Raw genomic sequence first — 25,656 nt, 5'->3', positions numbered from 1 at the left:
GTAGGCCATTCAACCCCTCCAGCCTGTTTCGCAAGGCACTGAGGTCGGAGAGCTTTGTAAATAGCTGGGCTAGTGATAAATTGGGTCAGTGGGCAAGTTGGTGATGAACACTTTTCCTGTCAAAGCTGGCTTAATCAGGCAAACTTTGGGGGGGGGGGAGATCTGGTGAAGGATCTCCACACCCATTTTATTTCCTTAGCAGTTGTCATGCCTGTTGTGTTTTTCGTCCCTTTAACGTTTCTTTGTCTCAGAAATCTGGCCTTTTTTTCTGGTGTGTGGGGGAATTCCCCCAAAGTCGAAACTCAAGCCTGCTAAGGCCAAGCTCGGGGGACTTCTCTTGACTTGTCTGAACACGAAACCCTGTGACTTTTCTGATTGACAGTTCCGTTGACCAATGCAAAAAGACCACCGCCTCAAGCGGAGCTGGGAGCCAATGGGAAGAGGAAGGGAGGGCCACGCCCCAAAAACAAAAGTTGGGAAGTGAAGTTTTGGGCTTGCAAAAAAAAAAATTCCCCTTCGGCACGATGACGCGAGAAGGGTGATTATAAGAAGTGACCTCACGGTATCATCAACGGCAGAACAGGCGGAAGTTAGTTTCTTCTTGCAAGGGCTTTTTTTTTTGTTGGTTTGTGTTTTCTGAAACATCGCTTTGGAGTCTTCCTGCGAGCACTTGTCAGTTTCAATGGCTAGTTTCGGTGGGAGAGACGGGCCTGGAGAGAAGACTCCCCGGAGAGGAAGGACGGGCGACGGTAAGTGTGGCAAACAAAGTGTACCGAGGGGGAGGAGATCTTTCCTTGTTTGTTCCTGCTTGGGGTTGTCTCGTTTAGCCGGCGCCGCCTGTTTGACCATTTCAGAGAATGATGCAGTACAGGGGGAGGCCATTCGACCCATCGTACCTGTGCCAGCTCTTAGAAAGAGCTAACCAATTAGTCCCCCCCCCCCATCACATTTCCCCCCCGTTCAAGTATATGTCCAATTCCCGTTTGAAAGTTTACTATTGAATCTGCTTCCACCTCCCTGTCAGGCAGTCCAGTCCCGTCCAGATCACAACAACATTTAAAACAAAAGGAATTGATCTTTTCGGGTTGCCTTTGAGAGGTGGGGCTAGTGAGATGAGACCTGGAGGCAGGAAAGTACTTGGGCGACGCGGCTGGGGACGACTAGCCTGCCCCGGAGAAGAAACTCCGGGAGGGAAGACAGCCAAGGAAGAGGAAATCAGGATAATTAGGGCCAAATTGCCTCTTGAGATTCTAAATAGTGGGTGAAATAGGAGGGGTGGGGAGAGAGAGAGAGCGAAAGGATTTGATCAAATGAAACTGTGAGTCTGTCAATAAAGTAGTATTGGAGAAAGAAAGTAACAGCCAGTCACCGATTACTTTGCGATTCAGTCCCAGTCTGGACTTTGTGCTTCTCGCCCAGGTTACATTTCCACTCTTTCTGCCTTCTGACGTCTCCATTTGGCTCACTTCCATCCTTCCTACTAGCGTCCTTCATCATTAGTGTGAGGAGATTATGCATGCTGACCCAAAGAAGGAAAGATTCGCAAACATGTCCCGCCACAAGTCGAAAATCAATATAATTGTTACGTAGGAAAGAAAAATAGTGTACATTTTGAAAGCTGGAATTTCTTCAGTGCCCGAAGTGTTAATATTGCCCTTTGTGCCTCATGAACTGCCTGGTATGATTGTTCAATATCTTGAAAATGTTTGATTCCCATGATAATTAATTTCAGGACCTTTTTAGTCTTCAGTCTGGGTTCTGCCTTGCCCAAGACGGCACTGGTATCTTAAGTGACCGTAACACACTATCCTTTCTCGTGTTCTTGTAATGCCTTTGAATATTTTTAAGGCAGAGGTAGATAGATTCTTGATAAGCAAGACGGCGAAAGGTTATCGGGGGTAAGCGGAAATGTGGAGTAATCAGATCAGCCATGATCTTATTGAATGGCGGACAGGCTCGAGGGGCCGAGTGGCCTACTCCTGCTCCTAATTCGCATGTATAATGTTTGACACAGTCAATCATGGCGTAAAACAGAAAAGTTTGGTTTTTTAACAATATCGAGACGTCCTCCACAATCTGGGACACTTGAGAGGGTCCCTGATTTTGGCCATTAGTTCCTGATTTTGTAGGGGATGTCCCTGATTGCAGCTATCAGGAGGGAGGCTGGCATTCTGAAGGCAGCCTCTAGCCATGCCACTTGTGGTGGATCCTGGGTCTAAGTGCCCACTGATCAGTCGGAGGACAGACCTGCTGCTATCTGTTAGATCCCGCAGACCCTGACAGATGATGCTCCAAAAGGCCAGGATTCAAAACATCCACTTTTGAATGCACTGTCTCATCTGGAGGCCTCTTTTTGTTAAGGGGGAGGGAGTCAGGGATGGATGCAGATGTGTGTGGTGCCACCACCCTCTTCAGGTAGTGCTGCATGGTGCCTTCTTGGATATTGCCACTGAGGGTGGCATTGGACTTCGCTGGAACCTTTTCCATAGCGCCATGAGATCTTTTACATCCACCTGAGAGGGCAGACGGGGCCTCGGTTTAATGTCTCATCTGAAAGACGGCACCTCCAACAGTGCAGCACTGCACTGTCAGTCCCTGGAGTGGGACTTGAACCCACAACCTTCTGACGCAGAGGTGAGTGTGCTACCCGCTGAGCCACGGCTGGCACTAAGCCCATCTTAATGTCTGCTGCTATCTTGCATTAAGTTCCACTCACCCATTACCCCTTTGCTCGCTGATCTACATTGGCTCCCGGTACCCGAATGCCTCAAATTTAATATTCTCATCCTCATGTCTATAATCTGCTCCAGCCCTACAACCGCTCAAAACTCACCATTCCTCTGACTCTGCCTTTTGGTGCATCCCTCCCATCCCTTCGTCCCAATATTGGTGGCCGTGCCTTTGGTCGTCTAGGCCCCACAGTCTGGAATTCCCTCCCTAAACATCTCCGACTCACCGCCTCCCTCTCCTCCTTTAAGACCCTCCTTAAAATCAACCCCTTGGTCAAGCTTTTGGTCACCCTGCCTAATATCACCACCTTTGGCTCGCCGTCCATTTTTGTCTGATTTATATCTCTGTGAAGTACCTTGAGATGTTTTTCTATGTTAAAGGTGCTGTATAAATACAAGGTGTTGAAGTAAATGGCATGTGACATTATTATTATAGATATATAGTTGTATTGAACACTCGACAGATTTAACACAGCTGGAGACCCAGATTTGTGCATTTCTTGGTGAGGTGGTGCTGGTTTATGGTTGCCATCTCTGGTTAGAGGCATTCCTGGAGGCTTGATGATCTGACCACGTGAAATGATCACGCGGCATCTGATCACATATGACGTCTACAAATGTTATTGCAGTTACCTTATAAAGGTTAGGTCCCTATAGTTGAATATCTTTGCCCTCTCATGTAACCCCATTCCGTAACTCTCACCAGAGCCTTCTATATTCCTCCGTTTCAAATATTTATCCCATTCCCTTTTTAAAATTATTTTTAGTCTCTACCTCGATAGCCATGTGGTGAAGCATCCCATAATCTTTCACAGAATCACAGAATCCCCACAGTGCAGATAGAGGCCATTTCGGCCCATCGAGCCTGCACCGACACATATCCCACCCGATCCCTGTAACCCCTGCACCAACACATATCCCACCCTATCCCCGTAACCCCATGTATTTAATCCCCCTAACACTAAGGGTCAATTTATCATAGCCAATCAACCTAACCTGCACATCTTTGGACTGTGGGAGGAAACCGGAGCACCCGGAGGAAACCCACGCAAACACGGGGAGAATGTCTGTGTGGAGTTTGCACAGTCACCCGAGGCCGGATTCGAACCCGGGTCCCTGGCGCTGTGAGACAACAGTGCTAACCACTATGCCACCGTGCTAAATAACTTTCCTCCTCCCTTCCCCCCCTTGGTTCTTCCAATGAAAATCCTCAGACTCTGTCCCCTTGTTCCCCATTCGCCCGACAATCTTTCACTGTTTACAATGGTACATTTTTCACTCACCCCTTTACTTATTGCTCCTCTTTCTGCCCCAATCCTACTCTCCTAGATTACTGCTGCTGCTCCTGGCTTTGCAGTAAATGCTGGTCCCCACTGTAGTGTATGTACCCGTCTACCTTTTAAGGAAACTATTGTATGTAACCGTTCGCCTTTAAGAGAACTACTTTAGGTGTGGCACTACTTGTTTGGCTTCTGTATACTGTAATACTGACAGTAACCACACCAGTATATAAGTGTTGTGGCAGGATTGCTGGGGCAGATTCGCCCTGACCTTCGAATAGTAAAGACCTGTTTGTTTGTTACTCCTGAAGTCTGTGTCGTTATTAACAGTACAACCCACAGACTTTACAGTGGCGACGAGTCCGATTGTACCCTGCGGCAAGACTACCAAAGTAACTAAAGAGCGTCGAAGAGAGGCAACCGCCCTCGTCGTTATGCTGGGAGAAAACACGAGGCTGCAGCAATAGAAAGGAGGAAGACTTTAGCAACAAAAGCTTCCATCAGCAACAGGCACTGACTACCCTTCTACCACGGTGCGGAGTGAGCCGATCAGCAGGAAACAAGGCGGCCACGGAGACTGTGAGTAGGGGAAAGTGTAACGAAATCTGGAGGATAAGGGCTGTGCACTCGACCACGGTCGAGGGGGAGCAGAGCTGGTCAGGAAGTCGGGTCCAACGGCGTCGTGAGATAGCCGGACCGCGATCGGCGGGAAAAGCCGGGCAGCGACCGAAGCCACGAAGCGCTGAGACCGGGAGCAGGCGCGGGAAGAGAGAAACTCAGCCGCAGCCGGGGAGGGAAGCACCGGACTGCGCGAGGGCTGGGAGGCGAACGGGAGCCGAGCGTGTGGGAGAGGCAGAGCCGACCAAAGGAGGCTGCGCGAGAGCCAGTCCAGCGGCTGAACTGTTCTCCGCCAACGGGGTACCCAGCGCCGGTAGAGCCGAACGTGTGGGAGAGAGAGACAGAGCCGAGCAAGGGGAGAGAGACTGCGCGAGAGCCAGTCCAGCGGCTGAACTGTTATCCGTGAACGGGGTGTACCCAGCGCCGGTAGAGCCGTGCGAGCGGGAGAGAAAGACAGAGCTGAGTAAGGGGAGCTGTGCGGAAGCCAGCCAGCGGCTGAACCTGTCCACTGGGGAAAGCGTACCCCTTCCACCAGGGAAGAAACGCGGGAAGCCGCCATTAGGCGGAGAAGACGACAGAAGCGGGAAACCGCCATTGAAGTGGGCGGGGAGAGAAGGAAAGAGCGGGAAACCGCCATTTTTGTGGGAAAAACCGCCATCTTAGAAATAAGCAAATAAATAAGAATACTTAAAGAAATACTTGTGCTGCTCCCAAGGAAAGAAAGATGCCTAAGCGAGGGAATAGTAACGATTTTAATTCTGAGATAGAAGACTGGGCCACGTACGTGGAACGCATAGAGATTTATTGTGAAGCCAACAAAATAGAGGAAGACGACAAGGCGATAACATTGCTAAACTCGATGGGGGCAAAAACATACGGGCTCTTGAAGCATCTAATAGCACCAGATAAACCGCCGGATCAGACTTTCGAAGAGATTGTGGCTGTGCTGAAGGACCACTTGAACCCCACACCGTTGATGCTGGCTGAACGTTTCAAATTCTATGTAAGAACGCAGAGGAAAGACGAAAGTAACGCGGAATACTTGGTCGAACTGCGTAGGCTGGCGAAATACTGCCAGTTCGGAGGGAATCTGACAGAGGCACTGCGAGACAAGTTCGTATGTGGATTGTCCAAAGAAGGGACGCAAAAGCGACTACTGGAAGAGAACGACCTCACACTAGACAGGGCTGTTCTTATAGCTGCATCGCACGAAGCCGCAGCGAAAGGAACGGCAGAAATGCAGCTGAAGGCGGCGGCACTCTGGGTGGACCAAATTACCTCGCATACAACAAAATGCTATCGTTGTGGGAAGACAACGCACGACCAGAATCAATGCTGGTTTAAGAACCAAGAATGTAGGAAATGTGGCAAACTGGGTCACATCGCAAAGGTATGCCGGTCAGGGAAGAAGACCAACAACCAAAGGAAGCCACCACAAGAAAAGTACAGCAAGGTACACAAGGTGGCTGAGAAGAGTTCAGACGAACAGAATTCAGACTCGGACCCAAACAACCAGGAGCTGGGTAGTCTGAGAATTCACAATGTGGGGAGGGAAGCTGATCTACAAACTATCTGGGTCATGCTAAGAATAGCTGGAGTCCAAGTAAGAATGGAGTTGGACACTGGATCAGCTCTATCAGTCATCAATCGAAGGGACTACCACCGGCTATTCTCTCACATACCCTTAAGGAATACCAAGTTCGTATTACAGACATACACGGGGCATAAAGTATACCCCATGGGGAAGATAAGAGTCAAGGTGAGAGAGAGGGGTAAAGAACACCCAAGAATGAACTTGTACGTATTACCTGAGGGAGGACTACCACTTCTAGGACGGGAGTGGATTAAGAAAATAGACATGGAATGGCACTATCTAAAAGCCATCACGAGTGAGGACTCGGTACGAGCAATCAGCTCAGATTCTGGAACGGATGACGATAAGACTAACTCAAATATGGAAGACAAGGCTGAAATGGACTTGCCGACTATGGTGGAGAAAACGAAGACAGGCATAAAGGCTTATGCTACCGAGAAGGATAAAGCTTCAGAGCAGAACTCCAGGTTGACAGAGAATTCTGAGCCTGTCCAAGTTAAGGACTTATCCACGACGGAAGAACACAGAGCCCGGACTCGAACGTATCGCAAAATACAACAACAATTAGAACAGTTGAGTTACCGTCTCGTACAAGAGATGAAAACAATGGAACAATTCTGGGACACCGAATGGGAGAACCTGGAAAGACAACAGAGGCAGCTAGCTCAAGCTGAGAGCGACCATAGGGCCATCATGGCTAAGTATCAATCACATCTCCCTGATGCTGTTCAAGAGTTAGAATATTTGCAGAACGAAACAAATGAAGAGGAATCTTCAGGCAGCCAGGATTTTATCCCAGTTCCTCTCTACGACTCCTTACAAGCAGAGTGTAAGAAGTTGAAAGAACAGTATGCACAGGCCCAGGCTACAATTCTGGAGGGGGTTAACTCGGCAACCTCCGAAAAGCTAGTTTTACTGAAAGCATATGAGCAACTAAAGGTTGAACATGAGCAAGAAGTCCAAAGGATGCAGGAAATGTTTGAGGAGCTCCAGGCCAAGACAGACTCATCGGTAGAGATTCCATCCATCGATGAAAAATTGGAGGTGGAAGACATGGCAGAACATGGAATCCAAGAGGTTCAAGAACTTATAAAAGTACTGAAGGAAACCCAAGACAAATATGAGGCGGAAATGACCAGGGTTCAACAACTTGAAGAACATAGTCAACTGGGAATCCGGGCAGTGGAAGGAAAGGCAACTGGAAGAGAAACAGAGACTGGAAGAATGGCCCCTGAACTGGAGCTAGAGAGCATCAAGGCGCAACTTCTTCGAGCGCCTAAAACCCAAGCACCAGAGGGAAAGGTGGATGAAATAGAGAAGAAGCTGATCCACAGTGTCCCCGGGGAAGAGTTAACGACCAGCCAACTCCTTCACAGGCGGAGTGACAAGACTCCACAAGGGGAACACGAGCTTCAGGCTTCAAAGGGAAGGAATTCGGAGCTTCCAAAAGGGATGGAGATAGGTGGCAACACCGCTTTTACAAGGATGCCAAAAGGACGCTGAATTACGTCAAATTGAACAGAAGAATGGGGAAACAGCTACTCCAGTAGAAGGAGTAAATAGCCGGATAACGCAATCCCCGATGGAAGGGAAGGTATTGAACTCACAAATGAGGACAGTAGTGAAGGAATGGCAGACAACCCAGTAAGAGCGTGATGAATATGAATGTATGAGGAAGTCTTTTCAAGAAAGATGTCTAGGGAAGGAACCACAGTCGGCTAACGTCCAGATGGGTAAGGAGGAAGTAGAAGGCCCTCTCGCTGGCCTAACTCGGGACGACCCCGAATATTATCATGACCTGTTGAGTGACACTGAATATTACGAGGATCTGGTCTGCCCAGTTTGTGAGGAAAACTCCCAAAGTGCTGAAATCAGGATGAAACACTTAAGGTCTAAGGAACATAGAGAGTTGGTGGCGCTACAGCTGGCAGCCGAGAAAGGAGCCCCGAGAGTCTCAAAGGCAGAAAAGAAAAAGAGGCAGAAGACAATAACTATCTCAAATATTATCACTTCTACCAGCTCCGGAGGGGACCTACGAAAGGAGCTAAATTAGTTGAAAAGTGGGAAATTATCAAGACAGCCAGTTGGTTATAAAAGTCGGCACTGCCGGTTCAACAGGACGAAAGTTCAAGCTGTTACGTCAAGGAAAAGGCTATGGAGGAGTCACACTATCCATGTGAACCGGCTACACCAAAGAGATGTTGTTCGGACCAAGTCAAGATCGGAGACTGAATCTGTGAACTGTTCCCGCAGAGACTGACTTTGTGAACTGTTTCCCACCGAGATTATATCTGTAAAGTGTTTTATATGAAGTTGAAGATATGTATGTTAATGGGACTCTAAGTAATAAGCTAAAAAGGGAGGATTGTAGTGTATGTACCCGTCTACCTTTAAGGAAACTATTGTATGTAACCGTTCACTTTTAAGAGAACTACTTTAGGTGTGGCACTACTTGTTTGGCTTCTGTATACTGTAATACCGACAGTGACCACACCAGTATATAAGTGTTGTGGCAGGATTGCTGGGGCAGATTCGCCCTGACCTTCGAATAGTAAAGACCTGTTTGTTTGTTACTCCTGAAGTCTGTGTCGTTATTAACAGTACAACCCACAGACTTTACGACCACCTGATTCCCCAGTCTACCTCTTGCCTTGACCCACATTCCCCAGTCTCCCTCTCTTCTCATCCCCAATTGCCAAGCTTGTCTCGGTCTCTCCCTCAGTCCCCAGCCCCTCTCCCTCTCTCCCCAGCCCCTAGTCTCCCTCTCCAGCAAGAAATGTATTGCTTTTATTTAAAATGGACATAATCGAAATACGTTATGTAACTATAGAGTTTATAATTAATTTTGATGTGTTTTTTTTTCAGATTCACTAAACGAGACTCTAACTAGACAATCTGGAGCACTCCTCCGTAGGTTGGTAACTTCCTTTGCTTTACACTCAACTTTCTGTATATCTTTGCTGAGTCAGTTGATAAAACAATATTACTGTTAAAATGTTGCTCCTCTCTGTATTCTACTGGATGCCTTAAAATGCATCATATTCTTGCCAAAAGCCACCTTTTTAGTGGGGCAGCCTGTACATTTGAGATACAATCTCTTCACAGCCTAAACTGTCCCTTTTATTTCATTTTAAGTGACGATAACATGTTGGGCAACTGACTTTTTTTCCAGTCACTGATGCATGAAGACTTCAATTTAACTGTAAACCTTCAGATTATTAGAAGTAAAAGTAATTCATGATCTGTTTCCTGCAATGTTCTCATTGTTAAAATGTGTTCGTAAATCCGTTGTTATCGCACTTTTCATGACACAGACCCGGAAGGTGCAAGAAAAAGAAAGACTTTTTTTTATATAGCTGTGGCTCAGTGGGTAACACACTCGCCTCTGAGTCAGAAGGTTGTGGGTTCAAGTACCACTCCAGGGACCCGAGTACATAAAGCTAGGCTGACACTGTAGTGCAGTATTGAGGGAGTGCCGCACTGTCGGAGGCGCCGTCTTTCGGATGAGGTGTTAAACCGAGGCCCCGTCTCAGGTGGACGTTAAAGATCCCAAGGCATTAATTTGAAGAAGAGCAGGGGAGTTCTCCCCGGTGTCCTGGCCAATATTTATTCCTCAATCAACGTAATAAAAACAGATTATCTGGTCATTATCACATTGCTGTTTGTGGGAGCTTGCTGTGCGCAAATTGGCTGCCGTGTGTCCTATATTACAACAGTGACTACACTCCAAAAATACTTCATTGGCTGTAAAGCGCTTTGACACGACTGGTGGTCGTAAAAGGCGCTATATAAAGGCAAGTCTTTCTTTTAGCACCTTATTCACGACTTTGGGATGCAAGTGTTTTCAGCCAATGAAGGACTTCTGAAGTGTAGTCATTGTTGCAATGTAGGAAACCACATGAAACACACACTAATTATTCCAAAATGTATTTTGCAATAAGCCAAGCCATTCCATTACTTAAAAAAAAATAAACATTGTATTTATGTGGGAGGATGCATCTAAATCTATGGAATAACCTAGATTTTAGAATGACATCTTTCTAATTTAGAATGATGTCTTTCCAATTTTCTTTTTAAATTGTTGTGCAGGTTTGTACTGGAGACAATCCACGAAGAAGATCCACAAGTCCCACTTGGCCCAGAGGATCTTGGTGGTACTGAGAATGAGATTGATGATCCTACAATCAAGGAAATATGCAAGAGTTTGAAGAAAATTGGGGATGAGCTGAACAGAAATGCTGAACTGCAACAGTATGTTACTGGGCAATATTTTAAGCGTTTTCTTTATCCCAGTGTAGTAACTGACTTAGCAATTATTATAGTACAGTATTTGATTGGAGTCTCCCAGTAGCACCAATGATAGAATGCTGGAGTCTCGGGTTGAGGATCTACTTTTCAAACTATCAACTTTAATTTACGTTTGAAGTCTGCTACCTCCCAGCGGGTGAGTTGGTCTGATTCTGACAGGGCCACTGCGTGCCTCACATGATGTGCAATCTTTGGTGTGCTCGCCTGGTTGGCCTCCCACCACGTACCCTCCGTAAACTTGAGCTCATCCCAAATTCTGTTGCCTGTATCCTAACGCTTACCGAGTCTCGTTCACCCATCACCCCTGTGCTGCTGACCTACATTGCCTAAATTCTCATCCTTGTTTTCAAACACCTCCACGGCTTCGCCGCTCCCTATCTCTGTAACCTCCTCCAGTCCGACAACCCTCTGAGACCTCGGTGCTCCTCCAATTCTGGCCTCTTGCGCATCCCCGATTTTAATTGCTCCACCATTGGTGGCAATGCCTTCAGAAGTCGAGGGCCTAATCTCTGGAATTCCCTCCCTAAATCTCTCCGCCTCTCTACCTCTCTCTTTAAGATGCTCCTTTAAAACCTATTTTTTACCAAGCTTTTGGTCACCTGTCCTTATAGTCAAATTTTATTTGATAATGTCCTGTGAAGCACATTTGGATGCTTTACTACCTTAAAGGCCCTATAAAAATGCAAGTTGTTGTTTGATCTTGTTGGGAAAGGAAAAAGACAAACAAATTATCATGATTCTTGGCCTAAATTTTCATCCTTGTTTTCCAATCCCTCCATGGCTTCACCCCTCCTGAGCGCTGTAACCTCCTCCAGCCCAACAATCTTCCGAGATCTCTGCTTCTCCAATTCTGACTTGAACAACTGTGATTTTAATTGCTCCACCATTGGCACCAATGTCTTCACCATCACAGCTCGCATGCAATTATTGGCTATTTGGGTGAACATAAGAAATAGGAGCAGGAGTAGGCCATACGGCCCCTCGGGCCTGCTCTGCCATTCAATAGGATCATGGCTGATCCGAATCTAGACTCACGTCCACTTCCCTGCCCTCTCCCCATAACCCCTAATTCCCTTATCTGCTAGGAAAATGTCTATCTCCATTTTAAATGTATTTAATGTTGCAGCTTCCACAGCTCTCTGGGGTAGCAAATTCCATAGATTTACTACCCTCTGAGTGAAGACGTTTCTCCTCATCTCAGTTTTGAAAGGGCAGCCCCTTATTCTAAGATTATGCCCCCTAGTTCTAATCTCACCCATCAGTGGAAACATCCTCACCGCATCCACCCGATCAAGCCCCCTCACAATCTTATATGTTTTCATAAGATCGCCTCTCATTCTTCTAAACTCCAATGAGTAGAGTCCCAACCTACTCAACCTTTCCTCATACGTCAACCCCCTCATCTCCGGAATCAACCGAGTGAACCTTCTCTGAACCGCCTCGAGAGCAAGTATATCTTTTCTTAAATATGGAAACCAAAACTGCACGCAGTATTCCAGTTGTGGCCTCACCAATACCCTGTACAACTGCAGCAAGACTTCCCTGTTTTTATACTCCATCCCCCTTGCAATAAAAGCCAAGATTCCATTGGCCTTCCTGATCACCTGCATACTAACTTTTTGTGTTTCATGCACCAGGACCCCCAGATCCCTTTGTACTGTAGCACTTTGCAGTTTCTCTCCATTTAGATAATAACTTGCTCTTTGATTTTTTTCTGCCAAAGTGCATAACCTCCCACTTTCCAACATTATATTGCATCTGCCAAATCTCTGCCCACTCACTTAGCCTGTCTATGTCCTTTTGCAGGTTTTTTATGTCCTCCTCACTCACTGCTTTCCCTCCCATCTTTGTATCGTCGGCAAACTTGGATACGTTGCACTCGGTCCCTTCCTCCAAATCGTTAATATAGATTGTAACGAGTTGGGGTCCCAGCACTGACCCCTGCGGAACACCACTAGTTACTGATTGCCAGCCCGAGAACGAACCATTTATCCCAACTCTTTGTTTTCTGTTAGATAGCCAATCTTCCACCCATGCCAGTATATTACCCCCAATCCCGTGATTTTTTTATCTTGATCAGTAATCTTTTGTGTGGAACCTTGTCAAATGCCTTTTGGAAGTCCAAATACACTACATCCACTGGTTCCCCTTTATCCACCCAGTATGTTACATCCTCAAAGAATTCGAGCAAATTTGTCAAACATGACTTCCCCTTCGTAAAACCATGCTGACTCTGTCCTATTAAATTATGTTTATCCAAATGCTCTGTTACTGTATCCTTAATAATGGACTCCAACATTTTGCCAACCACAGATGTTAGGCTAACTGGTCTATAGTTTCCAGCTTTTTGTCTACTTCCCTTCTTAAATAAGGGTGTTACATTAGCAGTTTTCCAATCTGCCGGGATCTTTCCTGAGTCCAGGGAGTTCTGGAAAATGATCACCAATGCATCCACAATCCCTACCGCCACTTCTCTCAAGACCCCAGGATGTAGGCCATCAGGAATTACCAGAGGGCATTTATGGAACTTTTACCCCAACATTAGACCACACTTTTTCAGGAGTGGAGGCAAAGTAAATGGATTATTGTTTATCTTAGTTCAATCTCGCAAGCTCGGACTGCATTCGCCTTCAAAACTAACAGATGACGTGTTAGCATTTTCAAGGCTACTGAAGTTTAGCAAAAATTCTTCTATGCATTTACTGTTTATCTTTTGGAGATATTAGAAAACATTGAACCACGACAGGTAACTAAAACTCTCTTGACTTAAATGTTTTCTGATAACAGTGTAATTGAGGCTGTTCCTATTGAAGAGATCCGAGAAGTATTATACAAAGTGGCTGAGCAGATATTAGTTGCTGATGGCTTGAACTGGGGACGAATTGTAACCTTCTTCTATTTTGCTGGCAAACTTGTTTCTAAGGTAAGGTGAAATATCCGTATTATTAGATAAAATGTGCTATATCAATGTCTCGGCGCGGGTGCAGAACATTCTGGAGGGGGAGGGGGAACAGCCAGTTGTCGTGATACATGTTGGTACCAACGACGTAGCTAAAAAAAGGGAAGAGGTCCTACAAGTAGAATTTAGGGAGTTAGGAGCCAAGCTAAAAAGTAGGACCTCGAAGGTAGTAATCTCTGGATTACTACCAGTGCCACGTGCTAGTAAGAGTACAGAGAACAGGATAGTTAGGCTAAATACGTGGCTTGAGCAGTGGTGTAAGAGGGAGGGTTTTAAATTTTTGAGGCATTGGAACCAGTTTTGTGGTAGGTGTGACCTATACAAAAGGGACGGTCTACACCTGTGCAGAGATGGAACTGATGTTCTCGGGGTAATTTTTGATAAAGCAGTTCGGGAGCATTTAAACTAGTATGGCAGGGGGCTAGAAACCTATGTAGTGAAATAGAGGAAAGTGAAAGGCAGACAGAAATAAATGGTAAAAGGGTGAGGAACAAAAAACGAAGGGCCAAACTAATTCATAAAAATTGTGAGCATAAAAAAAGCCTGAGGGTTTTATACCTTAATGCGAGAAGCATCAGGAACAAGGTAGATGAATTAGCTGTGGAAATAGAGGTTAATAATTATGATCTAATTGGGATTACGGAAACATGGTTGCAGGGTGAGCAGGGCTGGGAGCTTAACATACAGGGGTATTCAGTATTTAGGAAGGATCGACAAAAAAGAAAGGGAGGAGGGGTAGCATTGCTAGTAAAAGAGGGGATAAATGCAATTGAAAGGAAGGATATTAACTCAGTTAATACAGAATCTATATGGGTGGAGCTAAGAAATAGCGAGGGGCGAAAAACATTAATAGGAGTGGTATATAGGCCTCCAAATAGTAAAATAGAGGTTAGGGAGGGCATCACGAGGGAAATTAGAGAAGCGTGCAATAAGAGCACAGCTGTCATCATAGGTGACTTTAACTTACATATAGATTGGACTAGCCTAATCAGTAAAAATAATGAGGAGGAGGAATTCCTTGAGTGTTTGAGGGATGGTTATCTGGATCAATATGTCGAGGAACCAACTCGGGAACAGGCTATATTGGACTGGGTGCTGTGCAATGAGAAGGGACTAATCAGTAATCTTGTTGTACGGGGACCCTTGGGTCAGAGCGATCATAACATGATCGATTTCTCACTCGAAATGGAGAGCGAAGAAATTGACTCAGAGACTAAGGTCCTGAATTTAAACAAGGGGAATTATGATGCCATGAGACGGGAACTGAGTAGGTCTGATTGGACAACGTTCCTGGGAGGACTGGAGGTAGATAAACAATGGCAAACATTTAAAGATAGAATGACAAAATTGCAAAAATTGTTTATACCAATCTGGCATAAAAGGAAATCTAAAAAGGTGACTCAACCGTGGATAACAGGGGAAATTAGAGACAGCATAAAATCCAAAGATAGGGCGTATAAAATAGCCAAAAAAAGCGCCAGAGCGGAAGATTGGGAACAGTTTAAGATAGAGCAAAGGAGGGCAAAGGGCATAATCAAGAGGGGCAAAATAGCTTACGAAAACAAGCTGGCGGAAAATATAAAAACTAACTCCAAAAGCTTTTATAAGTATATCAAAAGGAAAAGACTGGTGAAAACCAAAGTTGGTCCATTGCAGTCAGATACGGGGGAATATATAATGGGAAATAAGGAAATGGCAGATCAACTAAATGCATACTTTGGGTCAGTCTTTACGAAGGAAGACACAAAAAACCTCCCTGGGATATCGGGAAAAATAGGGACATTGGCAAAGGAGGAACTGACGCAAATCAATATCTCTAAGGATATGGTGTTAAGGAAGCTAAAGGGATTGAAGGTGGACAAATCCCCAGGGCCTGATAACATGCATCCTAGGGTACTGAAGGAGGTGGCCCTAGAGATAGCGGATGCACTAAGGATGATTTTTCAGAATTCATTAGACTCGGGAACAGTGCCGATGGATTGGAGGGTAGCTAACGTTACCCCACTATTCAAAAAGGGGGGTAGGGAAAAAGCAGGTAATTACAGACCTGTAAGCCTTACATCAGTTGTGGGCAAAATGCTGGAGTCCATCATTAAGGATGAAATAGCGGAGCACTTAGCAAATGGGGACAGGATAGGACAGAGTCAACATGGATTTACAAAGGGTAAATCGTGCTTGACTAATCTATTGGAATTTTTTGAGGGAGTAACTGGTAGAATAGATGGGGGAGAGCCAGTAGATGTGGTGTACCTGGACTTCCAAAAGGCCTTCGATAAGGTCCCACATAAAAGATTAGCATGGAAAATTGAGGCTCATGGGATAAAGGGGAAAGTTTTGGCGTGGATAGGGAACTGGCTGTCAGATAGAAAACAGAGAGTTGGAATAAACGGCTCATTTTCTGAATGGCAGGCAGTAACAAGTGGGGTACCACAGGGATCTGTCCTGGGCCCCCAGCTGTTCACAATTTACATTAATGACCTGGATCAGGGAGTCGGATGCAGCATTTCCAAATTTGCAGACGACACTAAACTAGGAGGGGGGGTGGGCTCAGAGGAAGAGACCAGGAAGCTCCAGAGCGATTTGGACAGACTGGGCGATTGGGCGGATAAATGGCAGATGCACTATAATGTGGACAAGTGCGAAGTTATCCACCTTGGGTGCAGGAACGGGAGGGCAAATTATTATTTAAATGGCAATAGATTGGGAGAGGGGGAAGTACAGAGAGACCTGGGTGTTCTTGTACACCAGTCACTGAAGGCGAGCATGCAGGTGCAACAGGCGGTCAAGAAGGCAAACGGTATGCTGGCCTTCATAGCAAAAGGGTTAGAATACAGGAACAGGGATACCTTGCTGCAGCTGTACAGGGCACTGGTGAGACCACACCTCGAGTACTGTGTACAGTTTTGGTCGCCTCATCTGAGGAAGGATGTTCTTGCCATGGAGGGGGTGCAGCGGCGATTCACCAGGCTGATACCAGGAATGGCGGGAATGACCTATGAGGAGAGACTATGTAGTTTAGGGATGTACACACTGGAGTTTAGAAGATTGAGAGGGGACCTCATAGAAGTGTATAAAATTCTGACAGGTCTAGACAGACTGGATGCAGAAGGAATGTTTCCCTTGGCGGGTGAGAACAGAACTAGAGGACATAATTTAAGGATAAGGGCTAAACCATTTAGGACAGAGATGAGGGGGAATTTCTTCACTCAGAGAGTGGTGAACCTGTGGAACTCATTGCCACAGAGGGCAGTGTACGCCAGCTCATTAAATATATTTAAGAGGGAATTAGATATATTTCTACGGGCAAAAGGGGTTAAGGGTTACGGAGAGAAGGCGGGGACGGGATACTGAATTAAAGGATCAGCCATGATCTCATCGAATGGCGGAGCAGGCACGAAGGGCCGAATGGCCTACTCCTGCTCCTATCTTCTCTGTATCTATGTATCATATTTGTAGGTGATAAACAAATCTTTAATTTCACTCTCTGTTTCTGCACCCTACAATGGTCACATTGTTTTTCACTAATAATGGCTGTGTGCAAGACTGTCCAAGCAGAATCAACTTTGAAGCAAAGTGGGTTCCATTCCATCATTTTATTATTTCAATAATTATGGAAATAAATATGAACCTGGTTAAAATGAAATCATTTCTGTTTGCATTTTGAGACACCGACCTCGAATTGTATTCATATTGGGAGAATAAACTGCAATTGGGACTGAGCTCAGAACATAATTTAAAGTGATTCTTCTCCCCTATGCCAACCTGTAGCCTAATGAATAAATTTAAGCTATACAGTCCAGAAAGTGCTGTCACGACCCTCAGTCCGATGCTGTGCTAAGTTAGTTTGACTTGAGTGCGGTAACTGTTGTGGTGCTACAAGACTAGAGAGGTAATCTCATTATAACATCCAAAATTCTTGACAGGGTAGATGCTGGGAGACTGTTTCCCCTGGCTGGGGAGTCTAGAACCAGGGGTCACAGTCTCAGAATAAGGGGTCAGCCATCTAGGACTGAGATGAGGAAACATTTCTTCACTCAGAGGGTGGTGAACCTTTGGAATTCTCTACCCCCAGAGGGCTGTGGAGGCTCAGTCGCTGAGTATATTCAAGACTGAGATCGATAGATTCTTGGATATGGGGATAGTGCAGGAAAGTGGAGTTGAGGTAGCAGATCAGCCATGATCTTGTTGAATGGTGGAGCAGGCTCGAGGGGCCAAATGGCTGACTCCTGCTCCTATTCCTTATGTAATTAGTCTTAAGTGTTCATTAGTATAATCATCATTTTCCATTTTCCCCCCTGCTGCAAAGTCTCTTGAGGGAGGCAATTTTAACCATGTGATGTGGTTTACATAGATTTCAGTAAGGCTTTTGATAAAGTCCCGCATAGGAGACTGGTCAGGAAGGTAAGAGCCCATGGGATCCAGGGTGCCTTGGCACGTTGGATCCAAAACTGGCTTAGTGGCAGAAGGCAGAGGGTGATGGTGGAAGGTTGTTTTTGTGACTGGAAGCCTGTGGCCAGTGGGGTACCGCAGGGATCGGTGCTGGGTCCCTTGCTGTTTGTGGCCTACATTAATGATTTGGATGTGAATGTAAAAGGTATGATCAGTAAGTTCGCAGATGACATGAAAATTGGTGGGGTGGTAAATAGCGAGGAGGGAAGCCTCAGGCTACAGGACGATATAGATGGGTTGGTCAGATGGGCGGAACAGTGGCAAATGGAATTTAACCCTGAAAAGTGTGAGGTGATGCATTTTGGATGGACTAACAAGGCAAGGGAATACACAATGAATGGTAAGACCCTAGGAAAGACAGGATCAGAGGGACCTTGGTGTGCATGTACATAGATCCCTGAAGGCAGCAGAACAGGTGGATAAGGTGGTTAAAAAGGCATATGGGATACTTGCCTTCATTAGCCGAGGCATAGAATACAAGAGCAGGGAGGTTCTGATGGAGCTGTACAAAATGCTTGTAAGGCCACAGCTGGAGTACTGTGTGCAGTTCTGGTCGCCACACTATAGGAAGGATGTGATTGCTTTGGAGAGGGTGCAGAGGAGATTTACCAGGATGTTACCTGGGCTGGAGCGCTTCAGCTATGAAGAAAGATTGGACAGGCTGGAGTTGTTTTCCTTGGCGCAGAGAAGGCTGAGGGGGGACCTGATTGAGGTATACAAAATTATGAGGGGCATAGATAGGGTAGATAGAAAGGAACTTTTCCCCTTAGTAGAGGGGTCAATAACAAGGGTGCATAGATTCAAGGTAAGGGGCAGGAGGTTTAGAGGGGATTTGAGGAAAAACTTTTTCACCCAGAGGGTGGTTGGAATCTGGAACTCACTGCCTGAAAGGGTGGTAGAAGCAGGAACCCTCACAACATTCAAGAAGCATTTGGATGAGCACTTGAAATGCCATAGCATACAAGGCTACGGACCAAATGCTGGAAAATGGGATTAGATTAGACAGGGCTTGATGGCCGGTGCGGACGCGATGGGCCGAAGGGCCTTTTTCTGTGCTGTATGATTCTAACCCACCCCACCCGGCAGGCACGGAGCGAGCGTGCATTAAAATAGCTGCGCAAAGACTTGCTGCCCTATTCCTGCTGGAATCCACCCCCTCCCCGCCATCTTAACTAGGCCCTTTTTTCTTTTAGGTGGCCGAGTCATCTGCCTGACCAGGCGGTAGTCTTATTATGTGTGCTAGTCGAGGTCCGACGATGTCATTAGAACCCCAATGACATTTTAATGGCCTAGTACTCCGTAAAGCCTACCCAGGAAGAAGAAGAGGTTCTTTGAGGCAAGTCAAAAACTGTCCTTTAATCGGGCCAGGGAGAGCAGGCAGGTGGGGGAGGAGGGGGCTTCCGGGCCCCACAATTTGACTTGCCCGAAGCCTCTTTTTCTGCCCGTTTTTAGACTGGCAGCTAGCTGGGCGATGGGATGTAACTGAGGCTCGGGAGTTTATAATAAAAGCCCAGCACTCAAACTAATGATGTTGGGCGGGTTAGATGCTCGCTTCACCTCCCGCCCACCTCGTGAAACCTGCTCACAGTTAGAATTACGTGTAAACATCATGCCAAAAGAGAGTCAGACTTGGCGATGATGCCACCCGTGGACTGCCTGCCGACACTCTGTAGCTGTGCTTGTCAATAATAACACAAGGTACTGAAGAGTGGGTTGCGCCTAATGAGCTGTATCCAGCAAAAATCAACAACTTCAGGAGCGAACGGGAAGAGAGAACAGGAGGATGGGTGCCCTCCTCTTTGTAGATTTGAAATAATAGATAGAGGGATAAGTAGATAATGTTGCTTTTCATTAATTTTGCCATTCTTTTGCAGGCACTGAAAAATCTGAAAGCAATGATTCAACCTATAATAAATTGGTCTTTAGATTTGATTCAAACCCGTGTTATCCCATGGATCGAGCAACAAGGAGGATGGGTAAGTTAAAATGTTGACAGTTTCTTTGTTGCGTAAAACTGGGTCAAAATTATGGGAGTGTGGAACCGTGGAGGGAGAGGTTTCCAACACAGAAAGTGGCCATTCGGCCCATTATATCTGTGCCAGCTCTTTGCCAGCGCAATTCAAATTTCTCATAGCCTTATATTTCCCTCCGCTTCAAATACTGTTCTTTTTAAAAAGGTACATAAAGCACATGGGATTGGGGGTAAGGTACTGACTTGGATAGAAAACTGGTTGGCAGACAGGAAGCAAAGAGTTGGAATAAACTGATCTTTTTCCGAGTGGAAGGCAGTGACTAGTGGGGTACCGCAGGGATCGGTGCTAGGACCCCAGTTATTCACAATATATATTAATGATCTAGACGAGGGAACTAGATGTAATATCTCCAAGTTTGCAAACGACACAAAGCTGGGTGGGCGTGTGTGCTGTGAGGAGGGTGCCGAGAAACTCCAGTATGATTTGGACAGGTTGGGCGATATGGCAGATGCAGTATAATGTGGATAAATGCGAGGTTATCCACTTTGGTGGCAAAAACAGGAAGGCAGATTATTATCTGAACAGCAATAGATTGGGAAAAGGGGAAGTGCAACGAGACCTGGGTGTCCTTGTGCACCAGTCGCTGAAGGTAAGCATGCAGGTGCAACAGGCGGTTAAGAAGGCAAATGGTATGCTGGCCTTCATAGCGAGAGGATTCGAGTACAGGAGCGAGGATGACTTGCTGCAGTTGTACAGGGATTTGGTGAGACCGCACCTTGAGTATTGTGTGCAGTTTTGGTTGCCTTATCTGAGGAAGGATGTTCTTGCCATGGAGGGAGTGCAGCGAAGATTCACCAGACTGATACCTGGGATGGCAGGAATGACATATGAAGAGCGATTGGGTCGATTAGGATTATATTCCCTAGAGTTTAGAAGAATGAGAGGGGATCTCATTGAAACTTATAATATTCTAACAGGACTAGACAGACTAGATGCAGGAAGGATGTTCCTGATGGCGGGGGAGTCCAGAACCAGGGGTCACAGTCTAAGGATAAGGGGTAAGCCATTTAGGACTGAGATGAGGAGGAATTTCTTCACCCAGAGAGTGGTGAGCCTGTGGAATTCTCTACCACAGAAGGCAGTTGAGGCCAATTCATTAAATATATTCAAGAAGGAGTTAGATATATTTCTTAAGGCTAAGGCGATCAAGGGATATGGGGCGAAGGCAGGGACAAGGTACTGAATTTGGATGATCAGCCATGACCAGCACGGTGGCATAGTGGTTAGCACTGTTGCCTCACAGCGCCAGAGACCCGGGTTCGAATCTGGCCTCGGGCGACTGTCTGTGTGGAGTTTGCACATTCTCCCCGTGTTTGCGTGGGTTTTCTCCGGGTGCTCCGGTTTCCTCCCACAGTCCAAAGATGTGCGGGTTAGGTTGATTGGCTATGATAAATTGACCCTTAGTGTTAGGGGGATTAAATAGGTGGGGTTACAGGGATAGGGTGGGATATGTGTTGGGGTTACGGGGATCGGGTGGGATATGTGTCGGTGCAGGCTCGATGGGCCGAAATGGCTTCTATCTGCACTGTGGGGTTTCTGTGATTCTGTGATCTCATTAAATGGCGCAACAGGCTCGAGGGGCTGAATGGCCTACTCCTGCTCCTATCTTCTATGTTTCTATGTTTTCCTGCCTCAACTAGTTCTTGTGGCAAAGGATTCTAAAATCTTTTTAATAGAAAAACTTTTTAATCTTTCACTCCCTTTTGTATTTTAAATTGATGGCTCCCCAACTAAAGGAAATAGTATTTTCCTATTAATTCTATCAAAAATCTTCAGCTGTAATATATTAAACAAAATGGCCGTATTTTCTGATCGGAGGCTTCCCGCGTGTGGAGGCCTCTGATCTGGAAAAAATCTACGGACTTACCTGAGGGCTCCCGAGGTGCGTATAGTTCCGCTCCCGGGCCTCTCCAACTCCAAATGCGCAGGGCCCACGTATCCCAGGGGCGCAGGTGGTTCGCAAGCGTCCCTAGGATCACGTGGGCCATGGGGAGCCAACAGGAGAAGGGAATCTCCCTTCATACACTTGACAGATAGACCTGTCAAATATATGAATGGAGATCACCCCAAAAACACTTTAAAACATTAAAAAAAAATTTTAACATATTTTTAAAATGAGTTGAAGTAACAATAAATTAAATATTTTAAACAAAAATTAAATTTTTTGAAAAAAATAAAGTTTTTTACGGGGCTAAAAATAAACTTTATTTAAATGAGTGAAAAATATATATTAAACTTTTTTTCAACTCTTATGCTGGTAAAAGCAGACCTTGCGCCTGCGTTTACCAGGCATAAGATTTCTAAGGGTTCTCTGCGGGCGGAGGGTCTCCAGAAAGCGGAACTCTCCACCTGCGGAGGCCCTTCTCCAGGGCAGGCGTCCGATCTGTCAAGAGCATTCTTGACAGATCGAAAATGCTGGTTTTCAGCGTATGCGCTTGGCATGCCTGAAACTGGCATTTTTGATGTCCCTACGGGTGTGTACACAGCACGTACCCACCCATAGGTATCAGAATATACGGCCCCCTGTGTATAGTGTGCACTTGCTTGTCATTCAACACTTTCCCAGTTAAAACTATCCTGATGACTCCTATTGTTATGAACAATGTCATGGGAGAGCACATGGACTACTCAAAATGCCCTTTTAAATTTTCTCTTAGCCTGCTTTGTTCCTTAAGTCTTTTCCTCATATTTGAAGTTTTCCAACCCTGGCAACTGTCCGGTAAATCTACAGTGTACGCTTTCTGTGTTAAGAGTACTGCGTTCAGTTCTTGGCACTGCATCTCAGGAAGGTTATATTGTCCTTTGGAGGGGGTGCAGCGCAGATTCACCAGAATAATACTTGGGCGAAAAGGGTTAAATTATGAGACTAGGGGCTTGTGTTCCTTTTGAGTATGGAAGATTTAAGAGGTGATCTAATTGACATGGCTAAGATGATTAAAGGAGTTGATATGGTAGATATAGAGAAGCTATTTCCTCTGGTGGGGGAATCCAGGACAAAGAGTCATAATGTTTTTTATTCGTTCACGGGATGTGGGCGTCGCTGGTAAGGCCAGCATTTATTGCCCATCCCTAATTGCCCTTGAGAAGGTGGTGGTGAGCCACCTTCTTGAACCGCTGCAGTCCGTGTGGTGAAGGTACTCCCACAGTGCTGTTAGGTAGGGAGTTCCAGGATCTTGACCCAGTGACGATGAAGGATTGGCGATATACTTCTAAGTCAGGATGGTGTGTGACTTGGAGGGGAACTTGGAGGTGATGGTGTTCCTATGCGCCTGCTGCCCTTGTCCTTCTAGGTGGAAGAGGTTGTGGGTTTGGGAGGTGCTGCCGAAGAATCCTTGGCGAGTTGCTGCAGTGCATCTTGTAGATTGTACACACTGCAGCCACGGTGTGCCGGTGGTGGAGGGAGTGAATGTTTGTTTAAGGTGGTGGATTGGGTGCCAATCAAGCGGGCTGCTTTGTCCTGGATGGTGTCGAGCTGCTTGAGTGTTGTTGGAGCTGCACTCATCCAGGCAAGTGGAGAGTATTCTATCACAAGCCTTACTTGTGCCTTGTAGATGGAGAGGCTTTGGGGTGTCAGGAGGTGAGACACTCGTCGCAGAATACCCAGCCTCTGACCTCTTGTTGCCACAGTATTTATGTGGCTGGTCCAGTTAAGGGTGATGTCAGAAAGCCCTTGTTTACACAAAGGGTAGTGGAAATCCCGAACACTCCCCCCACAAAAAGCTGTTGAGGCTGGGGGGTCAAATGACAATTTCAAAACTGAGATTGATAGATTTTTGTTAGGTAAGGTTTTAAAGGTTATGGAACCAAAGCAGGTAGATGGAGTTAAGATGCAGATCAGCCATGACCTCATTGAGAGGCTAGATGGCCTACTCCTGTTCCTATGTTCTATGGTTTTACTGTGTTTCTGTATAATGGGGCACCCAAAACTGCCAATGGTACTTTTAACTGTGACATAGCTAATGTTTTTCAATTAAATTTATTACAGTTTTACCCTGTACTCTCTGCCCCTATTTTTATATAACCCAAGTTTTTATAAAATCACAATTAGAGAAAGGATATGGCAGGGCGCTGCCTTGAGAAGATGCAGATTTGGACCTATGATTCTCACCCTGAAAGAATGCCAATCTTGGCCTGTTTGTCAACAACAACTTGCATTCATATAGCGCCTTTAACATCGTGAAATGTCCCAAGGCGCTGCACAGGAGCGTTATCAGACAAAATTTGACACCGAGCCACATAAGGAAATACTAGGACAGGTGACCAAAAGCTTGGTCAAAGAGGTAGGGTTTAAGAATCAACTTAAAGGAGGAGAGAGAGGTTTAAGGGAGGGAATTACAGAGCTTGCGGCCTAGGCGGCTGAAGGCATCGTGCCAATGGTGGAGTGATGACAATCGGGGATACTGAGGAGCGCAGAGATCTCGGAGGGTTGTAGGGCTGGAGGAGGTTACATAGCTAGGGAGGGGTGATGCCATGGAGGAGCCTTTGAGAGAAGTCGAGCATCTTCGTAAAGGAAAATTTAGAAGATGAATCAACCCAGGCTGCCCTTGTGTGCATAGTGTACAAGCAGAAACTTAGGAGGTGGTCATTTGCCTAGTCTCTCAGCTAGACAATATATACGTGTAAAGAACGTTATTGAAGTATAACTTTTAATACAAAAATGTTTTTTTTTAATGGCGTTGCTTCCATTCTTGTACATCTGACTTTTTTAAATTTTGCCTTTAACCGATCCTGTTCATATTTTGCAATATTAATGCTGATTGCTTTGACATTATGTTGTGGGTTTGCAATTATGAATTAATTTGTTCATTTTTTTTCCTGTTTTTTTAGGAGATGATCTTTTCTTATTTTGGAACTCCAACCTGGCAGACCTTTGCAGTCTTTTCAGCGGGCCTAATTACTAGTGTTTTGGCATTAATGAGACTGACCTAATGGCACCCTTCCTTAGGTTTAAGCTCTTGACTTTCTCTACACAGACTGTAGTCCAGTGGTTTATTCTCCAAGTCTCTTGCACCTGAACCTACAAGGAATCTTCTGCACAGATCTGTTATACTTGAAATAGTGGGATTGTTAATAATGAACTTGTGAAACATTGGACAGTTTTGCATTTATCCTCATTACTTGATTTTGGTTTTTTACATACTTTTTTAGAATTAGTTTTTATTTGTTTGAAGTGGATTTGTTTATCCAACTTGCTGACTTTTTAAAACTTGTAGCAGATGTTCCTGATAAAACCCTTGCTAATAAAACAGTAAGTGTCCGTGCTGTCTGTATAACAATGCTGGTGCCAAAAAAAAAGTAAAACTGTTGGTTTGGTATCTGAAGAAGCTAGGTTACCTTCAAAAACCAGTTTAATTTATTATACCTTTTTTTAAGGTCCTCGCCTTAATACTCCTGATAGTACAGCAGACGACTTTGTTAAATTTCTACTGATTTTTAAAAATAACTGACAGCCTCACCCACCCTTGAACTGGCCACAGTCAGAGGCAGTAACGTAGCATTCATAGGAACAGGAGGAGGCCATTCAGCCCCTCGAGCCTGTTCCGTCATTTAAATTAGATCATGGCTGATCTGTATCTTAACTCCATGGTTTGTAACCCTTAATACCCTCGCCTAACACACAGCTATCGATCTCCATTTTTAAATTTTCAATTGACCCCCACCCAGCCTCGGCAGCTTTTTGGGGGGG

At 45.6% G+C, this 25,656-nt stretch overlaps 1 protein-coding gene across 1 annotated transcript; it reads left to right on the top strand.

Annotated features, from left to right (window-relative positions):
- Positions 1–461: 461 nt before the first annotated feature.
- LOC147107124 (apoptosis regulator BAX) lies at positions 462–25,227 on the top strand. The gene is made up of 6 exons (XM_086008193.1): positions 462–749; positions 9,087–9,135; positions 10,311–10,472; positions 13,317–13,452; positions 19,812–19,913; positions 24,798–25,227. Exons 1-6 carry the CDS (start codon positions 683–685, stop codon positions 24,897–24,899), a joined length of 618 nt encoding a protein of 205 aa, XP_085864319.1. The 5' UTR covers positions 462–682; the 3' UTR covers positions 24,900–25,227.
- The last annotated feature ends 429 nt before the right edge of the window (positions 25,228–25,656 follow it).

This window comes from Somniosus microcephalus, chromosome 15 (genome assembly GCF_052327205.1).
Source record: "Somniosus microcephalus isolate GS21.2 chromosome 15, FLI_Smic_1.0, whole genome shotgun sequence".
Classification (NCBI taxonomy): Eukaryota; Metazoa; Chordata; class Chondrichthyes; order Squaliformes; family Somniosidae; genus Somniosus; species Somniosus microcephalus.
The sequence above is the reverse complement of the archived record's forward strand: the minus strand, read 5'-3'. Positions and strand labels throughout refer to the sequence as shown.

Coding starts and splice junctions, on each gene's coding strand:
- LOC147107124 (XM_086008193.1), top strand. CDS start 683: ATGGCTAGTTTCGGTGGGAGAGACGGGCCTGGAGAGAAGACTCCCCGG. Junction 10,473..13,316: donor AGAAATGCTGAACTGCAACA/GTATGTTACTGG, acceptor TTCTGATAACAG/TGTAATTGAGGCTGTTCCTA. Junction 19,914..24,797: donor TCGAGCAACAAGGAGGATGG/GTAAGTTAAAAT, acceptor CTGTTTTTTTAG/GAGATGATCTTTTCTTATTT.